At 43.7% G+C, this 22,959-nt stretch overlaps 1 protein-coding gene across 4 annotated transcripts in view; it reads left to right on the forward strand.

Annotated features, from left to right (window-relative positions):
* LRCH2 (leucine rich repeats and calponin homology domain containing 2) overlaps positions 1-22,959 on the forward strand; it is a 263,804-nt gene that overhangs the window by 153,533 nt on the left and 87,312 nt on the right. For all 4 annotated transcript variants that reach the window (XM_030209796.1, XM_030209797.1, XM_030209798.1 and 1 more), the window contains 2 exons: positions 17,265-17,313; positions 20,207-20,323. In XM_030209796.1, coding sequence (XP_030065656.1) covers positions 17,265-17,313; positions 20,207-20,323 — 166 coding nt within the window. The remainder of the gene's footprint in view (positions 1-17,264; positions 17,314-20,206; positions 20,324-22,959) is intronic.

A 22,959-nucleotide genomic window follows, 5' to 3' on the forward strand; every position in this document is an offset into this window, starting at 1 on the left:
GTCATATTATACATCCCCTACAAGCATGATTTAACAGAAATCACCAGTAAAATCAAGCTGAGCTTAAACATCATGAACTCATGGGCAAACGCATTCCAATTAAAACTCAACACAGAAAAAACACACTGTCTCATCATCTCATCCCAATACAACACATACAAACCCACAAACATTAACACCCCAGGATACACCCTCCCTTTTTCAGACAGCCTGAAAATTCTTGGAGTAACAATCGACCGAAACCTCCAACTAGAGTCCCAAGCTAAAGTCACCATAAAGAAAATGTTTCTCTCAATGTGGAAACTAAAACATGTGAAACCATTCTTCCCTAGAGAAATATTTTGCAACCTGGTACAGTTAATGGTACTAAGCCACGCAGACTGTTGTAACAGAATCTATGCGGGATGCAAAGTACAAATCATAAAAAAACTTCAAACCGCCCAAAACACAGGAGCAAGGCTTATATCTGGAAAAACGCGTTTTGACAGTGCCAAACCACTCCGAGAAAAACTGCACTGGCTTCCAATTAAAGAACGTATCACATTCAAAATCTGCAAGACAGTTCACAAAATCATCTATGGCGAGGCACTGGGATACATGACAGACCTCTTTGACCTACCACTCAGAAACACCATAAAATCAGCACGATCATACCTAAACCTCCACTACCCAAGCAGCAAAGGACTCAAATACAAATCCACCTATGCATCCAGCTTTTCCTACCTGAGCGCACAATTGTGCAACGCACTACCAAAAGCAGTAAAAACCACACTCGACCACATGAATTTCCGGAAAACACTAAAAACAGAATTGTTCAGAAGGGCATACCTCACCGACCCAACATTAAAAAACTTGGACATTTGCGACACAGCATAACCAAAGATCGTAACGGACATATCCTAACTCTTCCTTTCCCTCACTAAGTTCTCCCCAATTGTCTTTACCATACATGTATCTCACTCTACCATAATATCACCTTGACATTACTCGCAACTTGTATTTGTTCAAACCGGAATCGGTTAATGCTGATTACATTACTATGTAAGCCACATTGAACCTGCAAAGAGGTGGGAAAATGTGGGATACAAATGCAACAAATAAATAAAATTGACAGTGAACATTAAGAGAAAGAGCAATGGATTTCTCACAGTTAACCTTGTATCCAGATATAGATGGAAAAAAATTGGATTGTCTGCATGTAATGAGAGAGGGAAGAATCCATATCCAAGAGATAAACCACTATATCATCAGCATGCAGGAAGAATTTTGCCTCCACCCTATGAAGAGTGATTCCTTTCATCGTGATGGAATGTCAAATCGCAATAGCCAGTGGGTCAAGTGCCAAATCTAAAAAATAGTGGCAACAGGGGTATCCCTGACACGTCCCTCTGGAGAGATGAACTTAAGATGAAAGCTCCAAATTCACACAACTGCATGCTACTGGAGAATCTTAGAGTTTGTATATCATTTGGATCATGTTGGGACCAAAGCCAAACCATTGGAAAGTTTTGAACAAGTATGACCATTCAACTCGATCAAACACCTTTTTGGCATCAAGAAAGAGAGCAGCCAAGGATGAAGACATATTAGGAGCTGCCTGAAGGATGTGAAGTAGGAATCTGTTGTTGGAATTAGAGAGACAACCAGGGAAAAAGCCAGATTGATCAGGATAATGAGATAAGATACATCCGAGTTGAGTCTCATGGATAAAATATTTGCCTAAATCTTAGCATCCACATTTATCAATGAGATTGGCCAGTAGTTCTTAACTTCCAGCAGATCTCTATCAGGTTTAGGGAAGACCACAATCATCACTTCAGCAAAGGAGCAGCCAGCAGATTTGTTATGTTGTAAGAAAGTGAATAACTCAAGCTATTTAGGAGCCAAGATGGTTCTAAAAGCTTTATAAAACTCAACTGGGTAATCGTCCATAGCTGGGGGGGTCTTCTTAGAATTCAAAGATTTTATGGCATCATGGGCTTCTTTTAGGGAAATGGGTCCATCAAGTAGACATTCCAATGTAATAGGGTTAGGTAGAAGTGAAGCGAAAAAGTGAGCCATAGTAGAGAAGTTGGATAATTTTGATGAATATAGTTGCTGGTAAAATGTCATGAATTGCTCAGGAATTAGTCAGAAGTGACTGTATTCCCTGAAGGTTTTTTTTATGATTCCTTTTCTCTTGAAGATAATTAGCTAGGAGACCAATCTCATTACCCCAAGCATAGTAATAAGCTGAAGATTGAAGTACTTGAGCAGCTGCTTCTTCAGAGCAAATTTTATGGTAGGAATGTTTGATATTGAGTAAACTACTGTATGTTTCGGGATTGGCTGTGGCTGCATGTTGGTGTTCCAAATTTTGTATATCTTTTTCAAGAGAAAGTAAAGATTTTAAATGTTCTTTCCATTTTGTTTGCTACAAATCCGATGATATGGCCCCTGAGTGTGGCCTTGTATGCGTCCCCTAAGGACATTGTAGATATCGAGAATGATATATTTTCATTGAAAAATTATTTAGTCACATCCTGTACAAGAGGTATAAAATCCTCCAATCCCAGAAGACTCGAATTGAGGCTCCATGTGGGTTTAGGCAGTCTCATGGTCTAGTGAGAGTAATGGCAGCTTGGTTTGCAACTACTATTCCATGAATGTCAGCCTTGAGAACTGAATGTATAAGGGATTTGGAGATTAAAAAGAAATCAAGGCATTCATAGGAATTGTGTACAGCTGAAAATGTTTGTAGTCTTGGAGAGGAGGGTAGAGAAGTCTCCAAACATCAGATAATCCAAGTTCTGATATAATAGACTGTAGAACTAGTCTGGATCTCAATTTGGAGTTAGTGATATGATTCCTGTCCAAAATGGGGTCAAGGAAAGATTAAAATTGCCTCCATTGATTAGTGGAGCATTCAATATCAAACACGCTTATAATACCAAGTTAGTGAAGAAATCTGGATCATCTTTAACAGCAGAAGTTTTCAACCCATTCCTCAATGGGGATATCCTGAAAATCCTGGCTCTCTGGGTGTGCCCTGATGACTCGGTTGAAAACATCTGGATTAGAGGCCTGTATGGTAATCTTTGTCTATTGCCCATCATCGTCAGACTTAACTTGAAGAACTTGTGCAGTACATCTTTGGCAATAAGAATTGCAACACCATTATGTTTACCTTTGGCAACAGAGTAGCAAACATCCTTCACTCAGGAGTGTTTTAACTTTTGGGATTCAGCAAACTTTAAAAATCCTTGGAGTCACTATTGACCGCCACCTAACACTTGAAACTCACGCAAAGAGCACAACCAAAAAGATGTTCAACTGCATGTGGAAACTGAAAAGAATAAGACCATTCTTCCCAAGATCCGTCTTCCGCAGCCTAGTGCAATCACTCGTACTCAGCCATCTGGACTACTGCAACTCACTATACGCAGGTTGTAAAGAGCAAATACTGAGGAAACTTCAAACAGCCCAGAACACAGCAGCCAGACTCATCTTCGGGAAACCAAAATACAAAAGTGCGAAACCCTTACGAGAGAAATTACACTGACTCCCACTCAAGGAACGCATCACTTTTAAAGTATGCACACTAGTCCACAAAATCATTCACGGTGAAGCCCCAGCCTACATGTCTGACTTAATAGACCTACCACCCAGAAACGCTAAAAGATCATCCCGAACTTTCCTCAACCTCCACTTCCCTAATTGCAAAGGCATAAAATACAAAGTGCTGCACGCATCAACCTTTTCTTATAAGAGCACGCAATTCTGGAATAAACTACCACGAAACCTGAAAACGATCTACGAACTAACTGACTTCCGCAAACTATTAAAGACTCATCTCTTTGAAAAAATCTATCGAAAAGATCAAAACACATGAAGTCCACACACACTGTTAACAATGCATCAATACATTCTCTTCTGTACTATTATCCCCTGTAACTTTAACACATCTAAACCTTAATTTTACAGGTAAAAAATATTATACCCGAACGTTCTCTTGCTAATGTTCTGTTGCCCTATCAGTATCCGTTGTTCTTCTATTGTTCAGTCGTTCTTCTCCATCGTTTTATTCCCCTTAACGATACCTGGACTTTGTTTTAACTTAACTCCTCACAATGTAACCATAATTGTGTTGTAACAAATTGTACTTCCATCATTACAATGTATTGTAAGCCACACTGAGCCCGCAAATAGATGGGAAAATGTGGGATACAAATGCAATAAAATAAATAAATAAAATAAAAATAAAATGTGGGTGAGTCTCTTGTAGCAAAGCAATGGATGGTCACAACTTACTAATATAGGAAAGTACCTTAGTGCGCTTGATTGGGTTGTTTAGTCCATTAACATTTAAGGATACTGCATTAAAGTCATGTAAGTCCAACATCAGATAACTGAAATATATATGTAATGCACTGTGATAACATAGACTGGCTTCCCAGAAAGAACTGATACAACAGATGAAATAAATGCTGAGATATAAAACAATGTTTAGCTTGTACTAGTAAAAAAAATACTTAAAAAGAAATTTAGATAAGACCAACAAGGTATTCTGTGAATAGTTTAAAATGTATTAACCAATAAATGTTTATATAGAATAGAAAAAAACAAAACAAAAAAATAATTTCATAGTTCACAACTAAAAGTTTAAGTAGAGAGATGTGGTAGCCGTGTTAGTCCACTCTTAAAGGTTATCAATAGAAATCAAACAAAATAAAACATGGACAAGAAAATAAGATGATACCTTTTTTCTCCGAGGACAAGCAGGCTGCTTGTTCTCACTGATGGGTGACATCCACGGCAGCCCCTCCAATCGGCCTTTGCTAGCTCTCGCGCGCCCATGCGCGGCCGTCTTCCCGCCCGAACTGGCTCGTGTTCGTCAGTCTTCTTTTGTCCGTGCTCGGGACGGTCGTGTTTTGCCGCCGTTTCGTGCCCCTCAAGTTGACCCTCACGCGTCTTTGTGATTTCGCAAAAAAAAAAAAAAGAGAGAGACCTTTCGGGCTTGTCCCTTCCCGTGTGTCCAGTTTTTGCCCCAGTGTAAGTTTCCTTTCGCTTTCGGGATCGGCCTTTTTTTTTAGCCTCGGTACGGGTTTTCTCTTCCTTATTTTTGGTGCCTTTTGTCATCATCGCAAATTTTGATTTCGCCGGCGTGATTTTTCCGCCCATGTCATCGAAGTCTCCCAGCGGCTTCAAAAAGTGCTCCCAGTGCGCCCGGGTAATCTCGCTCACTGATAGGCATGCTTCGTGTCTTCAGTGTCTGGGGGCTGGGCACCGCCCGCAGGCCTGCAGTCTTTGTGCTCTTTTACAAAAGAGGACTCAGGTAGCGAGATTGGCCCAGTGGAACGTGTTGTTCTCGGGCTCTTCGTCGGCAACAGCACCGGGAGTATCGAGTGCATCGACGTCGACAGCTTCAAGACCTTCGACCTCGGCATCGATTGTATCGACTGCATCGAGGCATCGACCCTCTGCATCGTCGGTACCGAGACATCGAAAGGCTGCATCGGCGGTACCGGGACCTCCACTAGTGCTGATGTCGTCGGACGGTGGTGCTTCGACTGGAGTGCAGGTGAGGGCTGTCCATTCCCCTGCTGGTGGCGGTGAGCCTTCGGGTGGGTCTCCTCCTACCCTGAGGGCTCCTGCAGTACAGCCCCCCCGAGACCGACCTTCTTCGGCTTCGGCCTCGGCCCCGAGGAAGTGACGGTTGGATTCTACGTCCTCCTCGTCGGTACCGGGAAGCTCCAGTGACATGCTTCGTTTGAAGAAATCAAAGAAGCATCGACACCGGTCTCCTTCCCGCTTCGGTACCGAGAGCTCTGGGTCGCCGAGGGAGTCGGCACCCAGTAGGCATCGGCACCGGGAGGACTGCTCACCCTCTGTTCAGGAAGTGTTGATGCGCTCCCCCTTGGACAGCCCGGAACCGCCTCCACGCCCGGAACAGACTCTGACCTCGATGCCTGCATCGGCTTCCCAGTCTTTCTCCACAGCCGTTCTGCACGAGAGTCTCCGGGCTGTTCTTCCAGAGATTCTGGGAGAGCTGTTGCGCCCTTCTCCGGTACCAGGGGTGCTTGCGCCACCGGTACCGTCGAGTGAGGCGCCGGCTGGCCCTTTGCCCGGGGTGAGGTCTCCGACATCGGTACCGCTTGCGGTACCGGCTGCGGCCGCCTCCCAGGAAGACTCCCCGACAACGTCGGTGGAGGGAGCTTTGCCGGTGCTGGCGAGGGAGTCTACCTCTCGGCGCTCTCACCGTGGCCGTGTTTCCACGGAGTCGAGTCGGCACGGCTTCAGACACAGGTTCATGAACTTGTGTCTGACACCGATGGTGAGGCCTCGTGGGAGGAGGAGGAGGACATCAGATATTTCTCTGACGAGGAGTCTGATGGCCTTCCTTCGGATCCAACTCCCTCCCCTGAAAGGCAGCTTTCTCCTCCCGAGAGTCTGTCTTTCGCGGCCTTTGTCTGGGAGATGTCTACGGCCATCCCCTTCCCGGTGGTTGTGGAGGATGAGCCCAGGGCTGAAATGTTTGAGCTCTTGGACTATCCTTCTCCACCTAAGGAAGCGTCCACAGTACCCATGCATCATGTCCTAAAAAAGACATTGCTGGCGAACTGGACCAAGCCTCTAACTAATCCCCACATTCCCAAGAAGATCGAATCCCAGTACCGGATCCATGGGGACCCAGAGCTGATGCGCACTCACGACTCTGGTGTGGTGGATCTGGCCCCAAAGAAGGCTAAGAGTTCTAGGGAGCATGCTTCGGCGTACCCGGGCAAGGACTCTAGAACCTTAGACTCCTTTAGGAGGAAGGCCTACCATTCTTCTATGCTCGTGGCCAAGATTCAGTCTTACCAGCTCTACACGAGCATCCACATGCGGAACAATATGCGGCAGTTGGCGGGCTTGGTGGACAAGCTCCCTCCTGAGCAAGCCAAGCCGTTTCAGGAGGTGGTCAGGCAGCTGAAGGCGTGCAGAAAATTCCTGGCCAGAGGGGTATATGATACCTATGATGTTGCGTCCAGGGCCGCTGCTCAAGGTGTGGTGATGCGCAGACTCTCATGGCTGCGTGCCTCCGACGTGGAGAATAGGATCCAGCAGCGGATTGCGAACTCCCCTTGCCGAGCGGACAACATTTTTTTTGAGAAAAAGTCGAACAGGTAGTAGAACAGCTCCACCAGCTGGATAACGCTTTCGACAAATTCTCCCGCCGGCAGCCTTCAGCATCTACCTCTTCAGGTAGACATTTTTATGGGGGAAGGAGGACTGTTCCCTACTCTTCTGGTAAGCGTAGGTACAATCCTCCCTCTCGACAGCCTGCGGCCCAGGCTAAGCCCCAGCGCGCTCGCTCTCGTCAGCAGCGTGCGCCTCAGCAAGGCCCCACAGCTCCCCAGCAAAAGCAGGGGGGCGAGCTTTTGACTGGCTCCAGCAGAGCATAGCCGAGATCAAAGTGTCCGTGCCGGACGATCTGCCGGTTGGGGGGAGGTTGAAAGTTTTTCACCAAAGGTGGCCTCTCATAACCTCCGACCAGTGGGTTCTCCAAATAGTCCGGCAAGGATACACCCTCAATTTGGCCGCCATGCCTCCAAATTGTCCACCGAGAGCTCAGTCCTTCAGCTTCCAGCACAAGCATGTACTTGCAGAGGAACTCTCCGCCTTTCTCAGCGCCAATGCGGTCAAGCCCGTGCCACCGGGGCAAGAAGGGCTGGGATTCTATTCCAGGTACTTCCTTGTGGAAAAGAAAACAGGGGGGATGCGTCCCATCCTAGACCTAAGGGCCCTGAACAAATATCTGGTCAAGGAAAAGTTCAGGATGCTTTCCCTGGGCACCCTTCTTCCCATGATTCAGCAAAATGATTGGCTATGCTCTCTGGACTTAAAGGATGCTTATACACACATCCCGATATTGCCAGCTCACAGACAGTATCTTCGATTTCGTCTGGGATCACGTCACTTCCAGTACTGTGTGCTACCCTTTGGGCTCACCTCTGCGCCCAGAGTGTTCACGAAGTGCCTAGCTGTGGTAGCAGCAGCGCTTCGCAGGCTCGGAGTGCACGTGTTCCCTTATCTCGACGATTGGCTGGTGAAGAACACTTCCAAGGCAGGAGCTCTACAGTCCATGCAGATGACTATTCGACTCCTGGAGCTACTAGGGTTTGTGATAAATTACCCAAAGTCCCATCTTCTCCCAGTACAGAGACTCAAATTCATAGGAGCTCTGCTGGATTCTCGGACGGCTCGTGCCTATCTCCCGGATACAAGGGCCAACAATCTGCTGTCCCTCGTCTCCCGGGTACGAGCGTCCCAGCAGATCACAGCTCAGCAGATGTTGAGATTGCTTGACCACATGGCCTCCACAGTCCATGTGACTCCCATGGCTCGTCTTCACATGCGATCTGCTCAATGGACCCTAGCTTCCCAGTGGTTTCAGGCTGCTGGAGGTCTAGAGGACGTGATCCACCTGTCCACGAGTTTTTTCAAATCCCTTTGCTGGTGGACAATTTGGGCCAATTTGACTCTGGGACGCCCCTTCCAAATTCCTCAGCCACAAAAGGTGCTGACTACGGATGCGTTTCTCCTGGGGTGGGGAGCTCATGTCGATGGACTACACACCCAAGGAAGCTGGTCCCTCCAGGAACGCGATCTACAGATCAATCTCCTGCAGTTACGAGCGGTCTGGAACGCTCTGAAGACTTTCAGAGATCGGCTGTCCCACCAAATTATCCAAATTCAGACAGACAACCAGGTTGCCATGTATTACATCAACAAGCAGGGGGGCACCGGAAGCCGTCAGCATGTGGCTCTGGGATCGCCGTTACGGCATGTGGCTCCAAGCCACATATCTGGCAGGCGTAAACAACAGTCTGGCCGACAGACTGAGCAGGATTATGCAACCTCACGAGTGGTCGCTCAATTCCGGAGTAGTGCGCCAGATCTTCCAAGTGTGGGGCACCCCCTTGCTAGATTTCTTCGCAGCTCGAGCCAACCACAAGGTCCCTTAGTTCTGTTCCAGACTTCAGGCCCACGGTCGACTGGCATCGGATGCCTTCCTCCTGGATTGGGGGGAAGGTCTACTGTATGCTTATCCTCCCATACCTCTGGTAGGGAAGACTTTGTTGAAACTCAAACAAGACCGGGGCACCATGATTCTGATAGCTCCCTTTTGGCCGCTTCAGATATGGTTCCCTCTTCTTCTGGAGTTGTCCTCCGAAGAACCGTGGAGATTGGAGTGTTTTCCGACCCTCATCACACAGGACGAAGGGGCGCTTCTGCATCCCAACCTCCAGTCTCTGGTTCTCACAGCCTGGATGTTGAGAGCGTAGACTTTGCCTCTTTGGGTCTGTCAGAGGGTGTCTCCCATGTCTTGCTTGCTTCCAGAAAATATTCCACTAAGAGGAGTTACTTTTTTTTTATGGAGGAGGTTTGCCGTCTGGTGTGACAGCAAGGCCTTAGATCCTCGCTCTTGTCCTACACAGACCCTGCTTGAATACCTTCTGCACTTGTCTGAGTCTGGTCTCAAGACCAACTCTGTAAGGGTTCACCTCAGCGCAATCAGTGCATACCATTACCGTGTGGAAGGTAAGCCGATCTCAGGACAGCCTTTAGTTGTTCGCTTCATGAGAGGTTTGCTTTTGTCAAAGCCCCCGGTCAAACCTCCTACAGTATCATGGGATCTCAATGTCGTTCTCACCCAGCTGATGAAACCTCCTTTTGAGCCACTGAACTCCTGCCATCTGAAGTACTTGACCTGGAAGGTCATTTTCTTGGTGGCAGTTACTTCAGCTCGTAAAGTCAGTGAGCTTCAGGCCCTGGTAGCCCAGGCCCCTTACATCAGATTTCATCATAATAGAGTAGTCCTCCGCACTCACCCTAAGTTCTTGCCAAAGGTAGTGTCGGAGTTCCATCTGAACCAGTCAATTGTCTTGCCAACATTTTTTCCCCGTCCTCATTCCTGCCCTGCTGAACGTCAGCTGCACACATTGGACTGCAAGAGAGCATTGGCCTTCTATCTGGAGCGGACACAGCCCAACAGACAGTCCGCCCAATTGTTTGTTTCTTTTGATCCCAACAGGAGGGGAGTGGCTGTGGGAAAACGCACCATATCCAATTGGCTAGCAGATTGCATTTCCTTCACTTACGCCCAGGCTGGGCTGGCTCTTGAGGGTCATGTCACGGCTCATAATGTCAGAGCCATGGCTGCGTCAGTGGCCCACTTGAAGTCAGTCACTATTGAAGAGATCTGCAAAGCTGCAACGTGGTCATCTGTCCACACATTCACATCTCATTACTGCCTGCAGCAGGATACCCGACGCGACAGTCGGTTCGGGCAGTCAGTGCTTCAGAATCTGTTCGGGGTTTAGAATCCAACTCCACCCCCCTAGGCCCATGTTTTATTCTGTTCCAGGCTACACTCTCTGTTAGTTGGATAAGTTTTTTTTAGGTCAATCTCAGTTATGTCCTCGCCGTTGCGAGGCCCAATTGACCATGTTTGTTGTTTTGAGTGAGCCTGGGGGCTAGGGATACCCCATCAGTGAGAACAAGCAGCCTGCTTGTCCTCGGAGAAAGCGAATGCTACATACCTGTAGAAGGTATTCTCCGAGGACGGCAGGCTGATTGTTCTCACCAACCCGCCCGCCTCCCCTTTGGAGTTGTGTCTTCCCTTGTCTTTGTCTTGCTACTTACGGGACTGACGAACACGAGCCGGTTCAGTCGGGAAGACGGCCGCGCATGCGCGGTGCGCATGGGCGCGCGAGAGCTAGCAAAGGCCTTTGCTAGTGAAGTTTCCGATTGGAGGGGCTGCCGTGGACGTCACCCATCAGTGAGAACAATCAGCCTGCTGTCCTCGGAGAATACCTTCTACAGGTATGTAGCATTCGCTTTATTGGACATACTTAATAAATTTCTTGATTAGCTTTCGAAGGTTGCCCTTCTTCCTCAGATCGGAAATAAGCAAATGTGGTAGCAGATAGTATATATGAGAGAAACATCAAAGCATTACTTTGACAGTCTGACAGAGTGGGAGGGTGGGGGTATGCATGGGGACATCAAAGCATTTCATTGATATTCTAACAGAATGGGTGTTGGTAGGTGAGAGGAGGGTAATAGAGAAATAAACAGAGAAATACAGCTTTATGTTTTATAATGAGTTAGAAAACCCAGTTTCAAACTAAAAGTTTGAAACTACAAAATTCACATAATATGATTTCTTTAATGGCAGAATACAAATCTTATTTTTTCCTATGAGAGGAAATTGTAAAAGCAAACAACCGTAAGACGCTATTCAGTCTGCCTCACAAGTTCCTCCCATCCAACTCCTCTCGCCTTCCTTTATACCTTGTAATTTGAACAGTTTGTCCTGTTTATGTGCAGAATCCTACAGCTGTATTTCTTCTAATTTACTCTCCTGCTTATCAGTTCTTTCTTTTCTCTTTCTGGCTCCCTTCCTGCTCTCACATCCCCTTCCAAGCTTTCTCAAGGCCAACCATCTGTTTTCTGCATGCCCCTCTCACTGCGCTACCCATAATGCCCTCATGATATTTATGTTTACAAGTCTGCAGAACAGGCTGTGTTTGTGATTTTTTTCTGCTCTGCCTTCCTCATCAGGTTGCACAGTGCCCTAGAGATCTTTCTTTTTGGTTCCGTCTTCACCCTCTGTATTGTGTCACAGTGGAATCCATGTTAAGACTCTGTTAGTGTACACTAAGCACTAAAATGGCCAGTTTCAGTGGCTAATAAAACACTCTTGTTTTCTACAACAAACATGAAATCCAACTATCTAACCTCCACCGCAGATGACATTACCCTGGGTGGTGCCTGCAAGCAGTAACAGAGGGACTGGAAGGCCCCTGCCCCAAAGGCAAATAAAGTAACCTATGCATTGAGGATTCAGAGCAGATCATTAATAAGAAAAGTCAGGAGATACTTGTTCAGACTCAGGCAATGAGTACAAAGTAACACATTAAGAAAAATATGTGCATATATAAAGTATACAGTATTAATATCAATACCTGAGGCAAGAGCTATACCAGAGTTTGAGATCAAATTAAACCTACTAGCATGTAGAACTTACAAGTATTATGAAACATATCGGGTATCCATGCTCATAACCTTTTTGATGCAAGTAGCTTTTGAGATCGTAAGGGTCTTCAAAGTTCTTGGTCACATTGTTGATGGTGATCCTCATCTGGCAAGGATGGAAAAGGCCATATTGCACATGAATTTTCTTCAAGTTGGCTCCCAGAGCTAAAATGATTTTTGTTTAGCACAGTAGTGTTGCTGAGATCAGGAGTAATTTATTTAGTGCATTTTTACCCCACCTTTTCCCACAGGATGCGGGCTCAAAGTGGCTTACATTAGACTGGAATGGCGATCGCCAGACCAGTGGAATACAAATACAATAATTAAGCAAATAAATAATCAAATAAGTAGACAGAGAGAAGAGAGCAAAAAGAATAGAAAGTATGGAGTCCAAAATTAGGTCTTGAGACTCACTGAGACACATTATGGTAGATAATCAGATCTCTGCATCTGGCCACTCGAGATCCTCATCGAAAACAGCTGATCGGCAAGCTGATTCCTCCAGCAGGATAAGAAGGCAGGCGAAGACCAACGGCTAGAATCTGCGGTCCAGGAGGAAACAGGGCCCCAGCGACGTGCAGCACACACTAAACAAAGTGGCTACAGAGTTCAGCAGCCGACAGCCGGCTGCGCAGAGGACGACCCCCCCCCCCCCCCCCCGGTCCAGCAGCAAAGCCGACTAATGAAGACTTTGTTCCCTTTCCACATAAGAGGTGCCTTTGTTTTAGCCTCTGACAGAATGGCTAGAACTTATAGATATCAAAGGATTCGTAAAACAATGGGGCACAGGTATTTTCACCCTGCAGAGGCCTGCCCAATGGAACTGGGCGCACAATCAATTTCTAAGTCAAAGTACGTTTTGAGGGCTTCAGTGAAAAACTTCTCACAAAATGCAATAATGTTACTTGCTTCTGCTGCCTCAGAGATACTGTTAATGCAAAGATCATTCCTCTGTTATTCAAATCCTCCAGCTCTGCCCGTAGCTCATGGATTTCCTTTGTATTTTTTTTATTTTTGTTACATTTGTACCCCACGCTTTCCCACTCATGGCAGGCTCAATGCGGCTTACATGGGGCAATGGAGGGTTAAGTGACTTGCCCAGAGTCACAAGGAGCTGCCTGTGCCTGAAATGGGAATCGAACTCAGTTCCTCAGTTCCCCAGGACCAAAGTCCACCACCCTAACCACTAGGCCACTCCTCCACAACAGTAATTTTGCCTTCCAGCAAAGTTGTGCACTGTTCGACACTATGCACTTGCTTTTGAAAAGCTCGGCAGTTTAGAGCTTTGATTCTCCCTCTCTGATTGTAAATCTTTAATCACAGAGTGATTTATAGTAAGTTTGTTTGATTATCTGTAGCTCAGCGAGAACTGTTGATATCTGTTGAGCTGGTTCCGAGTCCTTCTCCTCCTCCTTTCCAGATGCCATTTTTACTAGCGACAAAGGGTCCGGGAATCACAGTAAATGTTGCTTCTATCTTCAACATTTTGCCCAATGTCATCAATGAATCAGGTATAGCAAGCTAGAGATTCATGAAATAGTACAAAATAACTGCTCCAAATCGCTAGTATGTTATGAAAAACTGTAGGTTCAGCAGGAACTCTTGCTATCAGCATCTGTTCACATGCCTGGCTCAGCAGCACCCCCTGGTTTTCATTGTTTCTGTTAGCTAGATAATTCTGTGTCATTGAAGGAGATCAACAGTCTTTTTTTTTTTTTTACGGCCATTCAAATGAGTTACTACAAGGGTCTGCTTTGTGCGCTACTTTTGTTTAATATCTTTCTTTAGCCATTATGTATATTACTTGATGACTTATCGAATTTACACTGGTGACATTCTTTCTTTCTTTTTTTTTTTTTCTTTTTCTGAATAGAAAATTCAGTTGATTGCTAGTTTAGAACCATTACATGTCTACTTGAGAATGATCAATTGTTGGTTGAAGTCTAATCATTTGAAACTGAGTATTTCCAAAACACAGGTTTTGTTTATATCTGGTTATCCAGTTTCAAATTTGCCCAGTTTTTTATTGATGGATTAAACATTCCAGTTGTCAACATGATGCGCTCATTGGGTGTTATATTTGAAATTTTAGATAAAGCAAACCATTGGGATGATTTTGGGGAAATTAAAAGATGATTAGATATCTCAAAATATTTTTTTGTCCACACAATTTTCAAATGGTAATCCAAAGTTTAGTAATGCCATATTTTGATTATTGCAACAGTTTTTTGCTAGGAGCAATTAGTCCAAAATGCTACTGTCTGTTTCTTCGGTTTTTGTAAATATGATCATATATGACCAGAGTTGATGAAGCTGCACTGGGTTATCTGTTGAGTTCAGAATCCAATATAAAATGTTGCTGTTAATATTTAAAGCTCTAAATGGTAATGTTCCCATTGTAAGATTAAAAAGTCTCCATTTATTTCAACCTTCTTGTTGCTTATGATCTGCCTCAAATAATTTTTTGGATGTTCCATCTTTTCATTTTGTTTGTTTAGAAGCGTATAGAAGCGTATAGATCCACAGTTTTTTGTTTTTCCAATTGCAAGGCCTTCTTTCTTTAGATTGATACGGTCTTAGGATGTTTTTTTAAAAGAGTTTTATTTAAAAAAGCCTTCCATATATCAGATCCCCTGATGTAATGAATATATTTTAATTTTAGGTGTTGATGTTATTTGATGATTTTAATATATTTCAATTTAAAGGTTCTGGTTTGATTATTTTTTAGTGTGAGGTATTTGCAGACCAAATTATGAAGATTGTCTAGTTTTTATTGATTCTTATATATGTTTCTCTGTACTCCGTCCAGAGTTGTAGATGGTGCGGATTACAGTGGTTTCAAATAAATAAAAATGTAGTAGTGTGCTACAGCAAAGTAAACCCGTCATCAGGTGTACAGCAACATAAAAGTTGGGAGCCCTTGTTTTAAAGGACCAACAAAAAAGATATAGTACATGAGCCTTCAAGCCATCCCAGGCCAATTCTGATGCGAGTACAAAACTGGAAAAAGTTCTTTTTTGAGGGGGGGGGGGGGGTGTTTTTCTCAAGGCTGTTGTAGAGTAGGCTTTCCTACAGTATGAATCATCAGGAGTACTGGTAAAATTAGCTAACGTTGAGGGGCATTTTCGATATGATGTCTAAGTCCGACTTTGGACATTTTGCAAAAGACGCCCAAAATCTTAATAGGAAGGAAGGTCATTTTCAAAAAAGAAAAATGTCTGTCTTTTGTTTTCAAAAATACTGTTTTGAACAAGTTTTTGTGATTTGGACGTTTTGTTTTTTGGTCCATTAAAAAAAAAAAAGGCCAAGTGCAAAATGCACAAAATCAAGCCATTGGGATGTAGGAGGAGCCAGCATTTTTAGTAGACTGGCCCCCTGACATCCTAGGGGGCACTGTATTAGACTTCATAAAATGCTCCCTGGTACATTTCTCACCATTGCTCTCTTGCCTTGTGTGCTGAGCCCCCCCCCCCCCCCCCCAAAACCCACTACCCCCAACTGTACACCACTACCATAGCCCTTACAGGCGAAGGGGGCACCTATATGTGGGTACAGTGGGTTTCTGGTGAGTTTTGGAGGGCTCACAGTTTCCTCCACAAGTGTAACAGGTAGGTGGAGGTAGGAACCTGGATCCACCTGTCTGCAGTGCACTGCACCCAACACTAGACTACTCCAGGGACCTGCATGCTGTTCTAATGGACCTGAGTATAACATCTGAGGCTGGCAAATAATGTTTTTCATCACATTTTTTGGGGGGGTGGGAGGGGGTTAGTGACCACTGGGGGAATAAGGGGAGGTCATCCTTGATTCCTTCCAGTGGTCATCTGGTTATTTAGGGCACCTTTTAGTGCATTATTCATTATAAAAACAAGTCTAGCTCAAACTTAGTAGTTGCAGTCCTGGTCAATTTTGTTTTGTTTCATTATGGCTGAAAAATGTCTAAGTCTTAGGAACACCCAAGTCCCAGCCTGAACACACCCCTGACACGCCCCCTTGAGTTTTAGACACACTTCTGATGGACTTCATAGAAAAATGTCTAGAAATAAGTTTTGAAAATACTGATTTGGACGTTTTTGTGAGACAAAACGTCCAAATGCTGCATTATGCCACTTTTTTGACGTTTTTCTGTTTTGAAAATGAGCCCAATAGTAACATAGTAAATGACAGCAGATAAAGACCTCTATGGTCCATCCAGACTGCCCAACAAGATAAACTTATTTTACATGGTATGCGATACTTGTATACCTGAGTTTGATTTGTCCTTGCCATTCTCAGGGCACAGACCGTAGAAGTCTGCCCAGCACTGTTCTTGTACTAAAAGTTCTGAAGCTAACATTGAAGCCCCTAAAACACTCCAGCCCATTCATATCTATTCAGTTACGATTAGGGCTTAGACCGTAGAAGTCTGCCCAGCACTGGTTTTGCTTCCCAGTTACCGGCGTTGCCACCCAATGTCCGCTAAGAATCCGTAGATCTTCTATACATAATTCCTTTGTGTATATCCCACCCATGTTTGAATTCCATTACCGTTTTCATCTCCACCACCTCCCACGGGAGGGCATTCCTTGTATCTACCACCTTTTCCGTGAAAAAATACTTCCTGATATTACTCCAGAGTCTTCTCCTCTTCAACCTCAATTCATGTCCTCTAGTTCTACTATCTTCCCGTCTCCTGAAAAGTTTTGTTTGCGGATTAATACCTTTCAAATGTTTTAACGTCTGTATCATGTCACCCCTTTTGAAATTCAAAAGGTAACTTCTAAGGCGTCCTTTTACTAAGATGTGTTAATGATTAGTGTGTGCTAAATGCTGCGCAGCCCATTGTATACCTATGGGCTTCATGGCACTTAACACATACTAATTCATTAGAGCACGCCAAATCCATTAGCACACCTTAGTAAAAGGACCCCCAAGTAAATTAAGTTATATATTCTTTTAAGAAAATATAATATTAAAGTGACCTCTAAAATCAAGGAGGACAGTTTGTTTCTGAATGTATAGGCTTCACATAACATATTAATTGGAATATTTAGATGCTTTGTATTTTAGTTAATGTGTTTACAGTGCAGCACCTACAAATGTGCTCTGTATTGTCACGTACTGTTCTTCAACTTTAATAGAAGGTTTGGAAGAGAGTGTATTTTTCTCTAAAATAAAATCCAGACATTTTAACATCAAGACAAATATTCTTTACTCTTTAGTAACTCAGAAGATGATATCAACTCACCATTATCACCGTGCAGTTGGCAAGTAAGTAAAAATAAAGTACTTTAATTTAAAAAGTAATTTGTCCTTATTTTTGTGGGTTGATGGGGGTTTCTGCTAAATAAATTTGTACTAGCACAATAAAACCACCTTTTCAAGAAAATAGATTTTAATTTATAATTGGTTTTGTAGTATGAATTCTGAAATGTCTTTCCTGTTTGTGGGTATCTCTGTCTCTCTCTCTGTCTCTTTTACAGGTTTCATTGACTGAGTCTTTCATTAGGCCAGTTGCTGAAGTTTCAGTCATGATTTTGTTCATTCACAATTTGGCTATTTTATTTGTGGTCTTCCAGTTACTGCTGTATATCAAGATGCTACTGTTCTGTCAACACATATGTACTAAAGACTTTCAATAAGACAGCCAATTGACTTGATATAATACACCCCAGGATTTAACCTTCATTAAAACATCAGCACCATCCAGTACCCAGATACTGGCATTGATTATGGGGTTATAAGCTGACCATCAGCAGTTATTTGTGTACCGGCGATAATTCAGACCAGTACCTGGATAAAGTTAGGACAGCCTTTTTTTTCTGTCCTAAAGTTTTCCAGGTAGTTACATAGTTAACAAATTAAATATCACTGTTAAACCAGGTGACTGGACTCCCAGACTGTCCCAGCAGTACCTGCATGGTGCCAAGACAGTGTGTTAAGATTTTCAGCATTTATATCCAGATAGTCCCACTGAAAATCCATGTAGAAGCTTCATCCAGTTTGAACTGTCTGAGAGCTTTGCAGTACCAGAAAAAGCAGAACAGCTGTTTCAGAGGTGACACTAGCAGGATGCCTCCAGTTCAGTTGGAAAGTGAATCTATATATTGTAGAAGCAGAGTTGAGAAGCCATGCTTAGGGTTGATTGGAGCATCTACTAGCTTATCAGTCTTACAATGAAGAACATTGTTCTAGATTGTACCACTTTATAAATCCCATTTAAACATAGTCAAGTCAAAGCTGTCAAACTTAACCACCTCTCAGGAGACATATAGGATAAGTGTAATGTTCAGCCTTATACCTGTCTGCACTATCTGTGGGTACTGTTTATCTCTGGTCCACACACCAATTTCTAAAGTGAAATTATGTATAGTTTTACTTTGAATATTGACTTGGGGGCTCTGTGGTTACTTAACCATATGGAAAATAATGTATATAGATTTGAAATGCAAACTCAATGTGTTCTTTTCCTCTTCTGACCCAAGCATGGCCCTGGGATTGTCATATTTTAATGTGGCTAATTGCTCTGTGGAATCTTGTACATAACTTTAGCCAAGTAAAGAATGGGGAACTTTTTAGACATCCCGTTTTATCTGGATAATTGGCTATGAAAACTTCCCTTTGAGTTTAACCTTTAGAGTTCTTCATAACTGCGATGCTATAGAGGACAGTCCTAAACATACAGAGCAATTATTTCTTCACTTTGTTGTATTTTATGGACCAATATGCACTTAGGGGTAAAGCCTAAAAATTGGTGCTGAAAATTTGATGCGCTTTGCATGATTCTATAAAGAGTACACATCCTTTCTAGAATCATACTTAGGTATAAACTGTGCCTAACTGTAGGTGCCTGTGATTAGGTCTGCTATGAGCAGGCTTAAATTTCAGCGCCTACAGTTAGGCGCAGTTTGGCCATATTCTAGTTCACATAACATTTGGGAACATCCCCAGATACGCCCCTTTCCTCGCCCCCATATATGTACACGTGTTAGGATTTATGCATACATCATTATAGAATACAATATGCACATAAATCCTTGTTGCCAGTTAGTGCAGATAATTATCACCCAATTATTAGTTCTGATTGGCTCGTTACTGAATTAAGTTGTGCGTGTAATTTGTAGCGCCATATATGTAGAATCTGGCTCTTACTGACACTTCCATATAGTACTAAATCTTAGAAGGAAGTGCTATCCAAAGCTACTGTTCCTAAAACTGAGTTTAGTTTCCTGAGGATTCAGAGTCTGATGGGCAGCCTAATACTCAGGAGTCATGTGTGTTAATCATATTATTTATTTTATATTTTAACATTGTAATAATGAAACATTCTGTATAGATTGCATGAAAACCCTGAGCTTAATAAGAGAAGGCAGTCATGCCTGGAGAATTGGAATTAGAATTTCAATGATGACAAAGAATTAGTACCAATTCTTTGCCATATTGAACTGATTTAGCTTATTCTTTTATTTTTTTCTGGTATCTTTGCACAATGCCTTTACATTTTTTCAGTGAAAGATGCATCTCATTCAGTAAAGTGACTGACAGCTTGACAGATTGATTTGTATGCTAATTCTCTGTACTTAAGGTTTTATAAATTCTGTTCAGCTTTGAAAATTAAAGCACTTCATTACTGGAGATCACTCATTTTACTTTTCATGCATGACCATTTGTATGCTAAATCTTTGTATGTGCTAAATGTGTAATTTTAAAAATAGGGGCAGCACTTGGGAAGAGCAGGTTGGCCAATCAACTAAAGATCCCCCTCTTAACAGAAAAGCCAGGAATCAAAGCCAGGTCCTTGAGCCACTAGCTGGACTGAGATTTCCATAAATTATGAATATTGTTCAAATAAGAATATCTCTAGGACCACTCAGAGAGGAAATATCTATACATTCATTTACCAAGGTGTAGTGAAATTAGGGTCACAATTTGTCTCTTGTTTACTCCCACTAAGTTTAGGATTGTGCAGAATTTTGGATCTAGATCAAATCTATTGTTCTTTCCTATTCATAGAAGTGGACTATTCAAGAAACGGAAAAGGTATACCACTCAGAACTAATCCAGAAATGAAAATTAGTACCAATTCTTTAAAGTACTAAGTGTAAACTTTAAAAAATATTGGTATAGAATCTTATTTCTGGTAACATATATTTTGTGTTTTCAGTCTATGGAAAATCAAAAGGATCAATCAGATGGAGAATATTGGCCTGAAACACAACCTGTAATCTGTCAGAATGAAGAAAGACGGCGATCTAAACAAATTAAGAGAGAGTATTTCAAGGTATTTTTGGAAGTGCTGTTTTTGTTATCTCTTCTTAAAGATGAATTAGCATGAATTTGTGTCTAACAAGAATGTTAATTGTGCAAGAGTATAATATGGTTTGCTAGTTTAACTTGGGTAAGAAGATCTTTAAAGGCTTGGTAGAGATCTTGTTCTGTCTTACAGTTTGCAGTATCCAGAATAGTCACAAGATGTCAGCAATGGTACGTTTTCCCCTACAGCTATCACATCACAGAAATAGAGAACAGTATAGTCATCCAAATGACCTTCCTCTCTGCATATATACAAGACTAGGGATTACATTCCAAATTTGAAGACTAGAATGTTCAAAGCTGCTTCATGTAGCCCTCATCTTGGAATCCAGAAACCATCACAACAAAATATTCTTGAGTAATAGTCTGAAAATTTGTAGTACAGTTTGCAAAGTTTATTTATTTTATTTTATTTATTTGTAGCATTTGTATCCCACATTTTCCCACCAATTTGCAGGCTTAATGTGGCTTACATTTGCCGTAATGGCGGTTGCCATTTCCGGGTAACAGAATTACAAATGGTATAGCGTTAAGGTGCATACGTACATGGTAACATACATGGAACATAGCATATATGGAACAGATCATGGTATGTATATATACCATGTGCATACATACATGGTAAAGAAGAATACATTATGGTATTGTATGAAGGTTCTAGTACTACTACTACTACTACTACTTAGCATTTCTATAGCGCTGCCAGGGTTACGCAGCGCTGTACAAGTTTAACATGGGGAAGGACCGTCCCTGCTCAAAAGAGCTTACAATCTAAAGGTTACAAACTATGTAGTCAGTGTAGGTATCATGAGTGGGGAAGGTGGTTATGCGCCAAAAGCAAGGGAGAAGAGATGGGCTTTGAGTAAGGACTTGAAGATGGGCAGGGAGGGCGCATGACGTATGGGCTCGGGAAGGCTGTTCCAGGCATATGGTGATACGAGGCAGAAGGGGCGGAGTCTGGAGTTAGCGGTGGTGGAGAAGGGTACAGATAGGAGTGATTTGTCCTGAGAGCGGAGGTTACGGGTGGGAATATTCGGAGAGAGGAGTGTAGAGAGGTACTGGGGGGCTGCAGATTGAGTGCATTTGAAGGTTAAAAGGAGAAGCTTGAACTGTATACGGTAGCGGATCGGGAGCCAGTGAAGTGACTTGAGAAGAGGGGTGATATGAGAGTATCGGTTCACGCGGTAGATAAGACGTGTGGCAGAATTTTGGACAGATTGAAGGGGGGATAGATGGTTAAGCGGGAGGCCAGTGAGAAGAAGGTTGCAATAGTCAAGATGAGAGTGGACGAGGGTTCGGGTGGTCTGTTCAGAGAGGAATGGGCGAATTTTGCTAATATTATAGAGGAAGAAGCGACAGGTCTTAGCTGTCTGCTGGATATGGGCAGAGAAGGAGAGGGAGGAGTCGAAAATGACTCCGAGATTGCGGGCTGAAGCGACGGGGAGGATGAGGGCGTTGTCAACAGAGACGGAATGTGGGGGAAGAGGAGAAGAGGGTTTGGGTGGAAAGACAAGGAGCTCAGTCTTTGCCATGTTCAGTTTCAGATGCCGGTTGGACATCCAGGCAGCGATGTCTGAAAGGCAGGCCGAAACTTTGGCCTGGGTTTTCGACCGTGATGTCGGGAGTGGAGAGATAAAGCTGGGTGTCATCAGCATAGAGATGGTACTGGAAACCATGTGATGAGATCAGCGAGCCCAGGGAAGAGGTGTAGATCGAGAAAAGAAGCGGTCCAAGGACAGAACCTTGAGGAACCCCAACAGAGAGCAGGATGGGGGTGGAAGAAGAGCCATTAGAATATACTCTGAAGGTGCGTTGGGAAAGATACGAAGAGAACCAGGAGAGGACGGAACCCTGGAACCCGAATGAGGACAGTGTGTCAAGAAGTAAATTATGATTGACAGTGTCAAAGGCGGCAGATAGGTCGAGGAGGATGAGGATGGAATAGTGACCTTTGGATTTGGCAAGGAACAAGTCATTACAGACTTTAGAGAGTGCTGTTTCTGTCGAGTGTAGTGGGCGAAAGCCGGATTGGAGCGGATCGAGGACGGCCTGAGAGGAGAGGAAATCAAGGCAGCGGCTATGGACAAGCGCGTTCAAGTAATTTGGAGAGGAAGGGTAGAAGAGGATGGGACGGTAGTTGGAGGGACAGGTGGGGTCTAGTGATGGTTTTTTGAGAAGTGGTGTGACTACAGCGTGCTTGAAGGTGTCAGGGACAGTAGCAGTGGAGAGAGAGAGGTTGAGGATGTGACAGATTGAGGGGTTGACTGTAGGAGAGATGTTGTTAAGCAGATTGGTGGGAATGGGATCAGAGGAACAGGTGGTGCACTTAGAGGAAGAGAGAAGGCGAGCAGTTTCCTCTTCGGTGATCTCAGGGAAGAAGGAGGAGGAGGCCAGGCTAGGTTGGTTGGGGGAGTGGGTTAAGAATTCACAGGGAGGAGAAGGCTTGGAAGTGAATTCAAGGTTTATCTTCTGCACCTTATTGCGGAAGTAGTCAGCTAGTGTTTGAGGAGAGAGTGGGGGTGGGTGGGTGGGAGTTGAGGGCACTTTAGGTAGGGAGTTGAGGGTGGCGAAGAGGCGACGAGGGTTGGAGCCAAGAGAATTAGT

Source organism: Microcaecilia unicolor, chromosome 7, assembly GCF_901765095.1.
Source record: "Microcaecilia unicolor chromosome 7, aMicUni1.1, whole genome shotgun sequence".
Lineage (NCBI taxonomy): Eukaryota > Metazoa > Chordata > Amphibia > Gymnophiona > Siphonopidae > Microcaecilia > Microcaecilia unicolor.